This window comes from Aplysia californica, unplaced genomic scaffold (assembly GCF_000002075.1).
Source record: "Aplysia californica isolate F4 #8 unplaced genomic scaffold, AplCal3.0 scaffold00943, whole genome shotgun sequence".
Classification (NCBI taxonomy): Eukaryota; Metazoa; Mollusca; class Gastropoda; order Aplysiida; family Aplysiidae; genus Aplysia; species Aplysia californica.
This window is the reverse complement of record NW_004798213.1, coordinates 180,094-182,454: the sequence shown is the minus strand read 5'-3', so window position 1 is coordinate 182,454 and position 2,361 is coordinate 180,094. Positions and strand designations below refer to the sequence as shown.

General features: G+C 35.1%; 1 protein-coding gene across 8 annotated transcripts in view; it reads left to right on the top strand.

Moving 5' to 3' along the window:
- The window catches only part of LOC101852657, a gene marked incomplete at its 5' end in the record, with an annotated part of 31,782 nt that extends 29,702 nt beyond the window's left edge, over positions 1-2,080 (top strand). For all 8 annotated transcript variants that reach the window (XR_004859276.1, XM_035972996.1, XM_035972998.1 and 5 more), the window contains 1 exon segment: positions 290-2,080. Coding sequence is in view for 3 of the 8 variants with exons in the window: in XM_035972997.1 (XP_035828890.1) it covers positions 290-311 (22 nt within the window).
- Between the last annotated feature and the right edge of the window lie 281 nt (positions 2,081-2,361).

The window sequence follows — 2,361 nt, the reverse complement described above, 5'->3', positions numbered from 1 at the left end:
TATCTATCTATCTATCTATCTATCTATCTATCTATCTATCTATCTATCTATCTATCTATCTATCTATCTATCTATCCATCTATCTATCTATCTACTAACTATCTATCTATCTATCTATCTATCTATCTATCTATCTATCTATCTATCTATCTATCTATCCATCTATCAGTCCACATCTATCTATCTATCTCTATCTATCTATCACTACATCTATCTAGTGGAGGAACGACATCCTTGATTATAATTTATCTACGAAACGCTCATTATGATATCGCATTTGTTCTTTCAGAGACGCTACAAGTAAGGCGTAAGAGGCTCTGGGCTCCAGCTTGATACACCTGACAGTTCTCGCCGGCACATCTGCTTGATTCGCCCCTGTGTGTGTGTACGCGTGTGTCTGCTTCGGCTTTCTACCTACACAGTCGCCAACAGTTACATGGTGGGGTTTTTTTTGGCTCGGACATTGAACGGAATGCCAACACGCCAGTGGAATCTGGGGTCTCGATCGAAATTTTCAATTGGGCGAAGCCGTTCATCTTTTGTTTTGTGACCACTCGTACGAGCTTGACTGTTGGTGACGTAAATGCACAAGGTCATTGGTATTTTTGCCCCAGATATATATGATCCATAATCCAATGCGTGGATGCATGCAAGATGGCGAGGAATATTCATTACTCTAACACATTTTGAGGCCCAAGAGAATCTTAGAGAGGAAAGATGGATTGCCATGTTATAGCTTGTTGGAATATGGCATTAAAGTATAGTCTTGCATTTTGCTTTGACAAGAACTGTCAAGCTGTGTTTTTATCATTATATACGTTGAGAGTTGTTTTTGGGGTTTAAAAGAAATATATATGTACACTGTATATGATACTGTTCTTCCCACAAAGTACCACTACACCTTTGTCCTGTTTGTTCTTTTTAACTTTTCGATTCATTTACAGTCTTTGAGACTCTCTTTCTGTTATTTCGGCTATTTGCCTTTACATTTTAAATTAAAACTCAAAGTGATTCCTACCTCTCTGAGCTCCGTTTCATGACAAAATATATGGTAATCTCACTCTTCTATGATTGATGTTTGAGTTTCTGATGAAGTTATTTAATTTGTCATTTCGCAGTCTGCCCAGTGTATATGCGCAAACCACTTCTTTGTCCTTGTCATCAAGTGTACAAAGGGGTGTTTGTTTCCTAATGACAATGATAAGATTCAAGGAATAAACACAATCACATATCGTCTACTTGCGAACTTCCTCCTGTGTTTGCGGCCTTAGTGTATAGTTATTTTAATTTAAGATATTCATTTGTTAAATAAATGTACATAACACTCATTACGAAACTACTAAGGCTGTGAAAGAGACTTGTGGCGTTTATTTTTTTTCTTTCTTATTTTAGATATATTTTTAGGATAATCCTGTACTTTTTTTTTACTTCTGTTCCTTACCCAAACCAGCTTATAAATTCCTGAAAGATAAGAAATGATACATGATGACCATTACTTTATCTGTTCAGTGTCGCTGTTCATGCATGTTTGAATTATTTGGAAGCAATTGAAGACAAGAGAAAATAGAAAAATGTATGCTTTAACCTCATGCTGCCCGTACATGTTTGAATTTAAAGTATTATAAGAAAAATTATTACTGATATTTTTGAATTTGTCATATTATCATCAATATTATTTTTATTTATTTAGAGCATCGAATTCTAGTTTAAACTTATTTGTTTATTTTCTGTACATCCGTCCATTTTGGTGTTTACATGCAGTGTGTCTGTCATTATTTGCTTTAAATGAAATCATCATAAAAAACTCTGTACATTTTGTTCATAAAAACGACAGAGATGTAAAGAATTAGTTGCTTTGTTGGTTTGGAGTTGGGTGCTATATTTTTTTCTTCTTCTTTCATCTAAATAAAATAATACTCTAGCCTCGCTTTCATTTTATTGTGAAGTCAGCGATAAGATGACGACAATATTTGGTAGCGTCCCATTTAATTATTTTTTTCTGTCCACTCTGAAGCCGTTCCGCGTACTCTGAGTTTATACACTAGGAAAATAAAAAAATTGCACCATCTGCAACAAAGAACTCTGTCTTATTGCATCATTTGTAGATGTACCATTGTGGGTGCTTTAATGAAGGCAGGAGTCTCAAACTCAGATTACCCGAGAGTACAGTCTGTCCTGTCGAGCCTGGGCTGTATCAAGTATTCAGAAAAATGGTTTCAATAATCTTTTTAAATGTTGAATATACCGCCGATTTTAGCTTCTCAATCTTTATTAACAGACATTAGTTTTAAAAGAATACATGTAATTGAATAATCAAGGCAATACGGGGCAATGTGTGTGTGTGTGTGTGTGTGTGTGTTC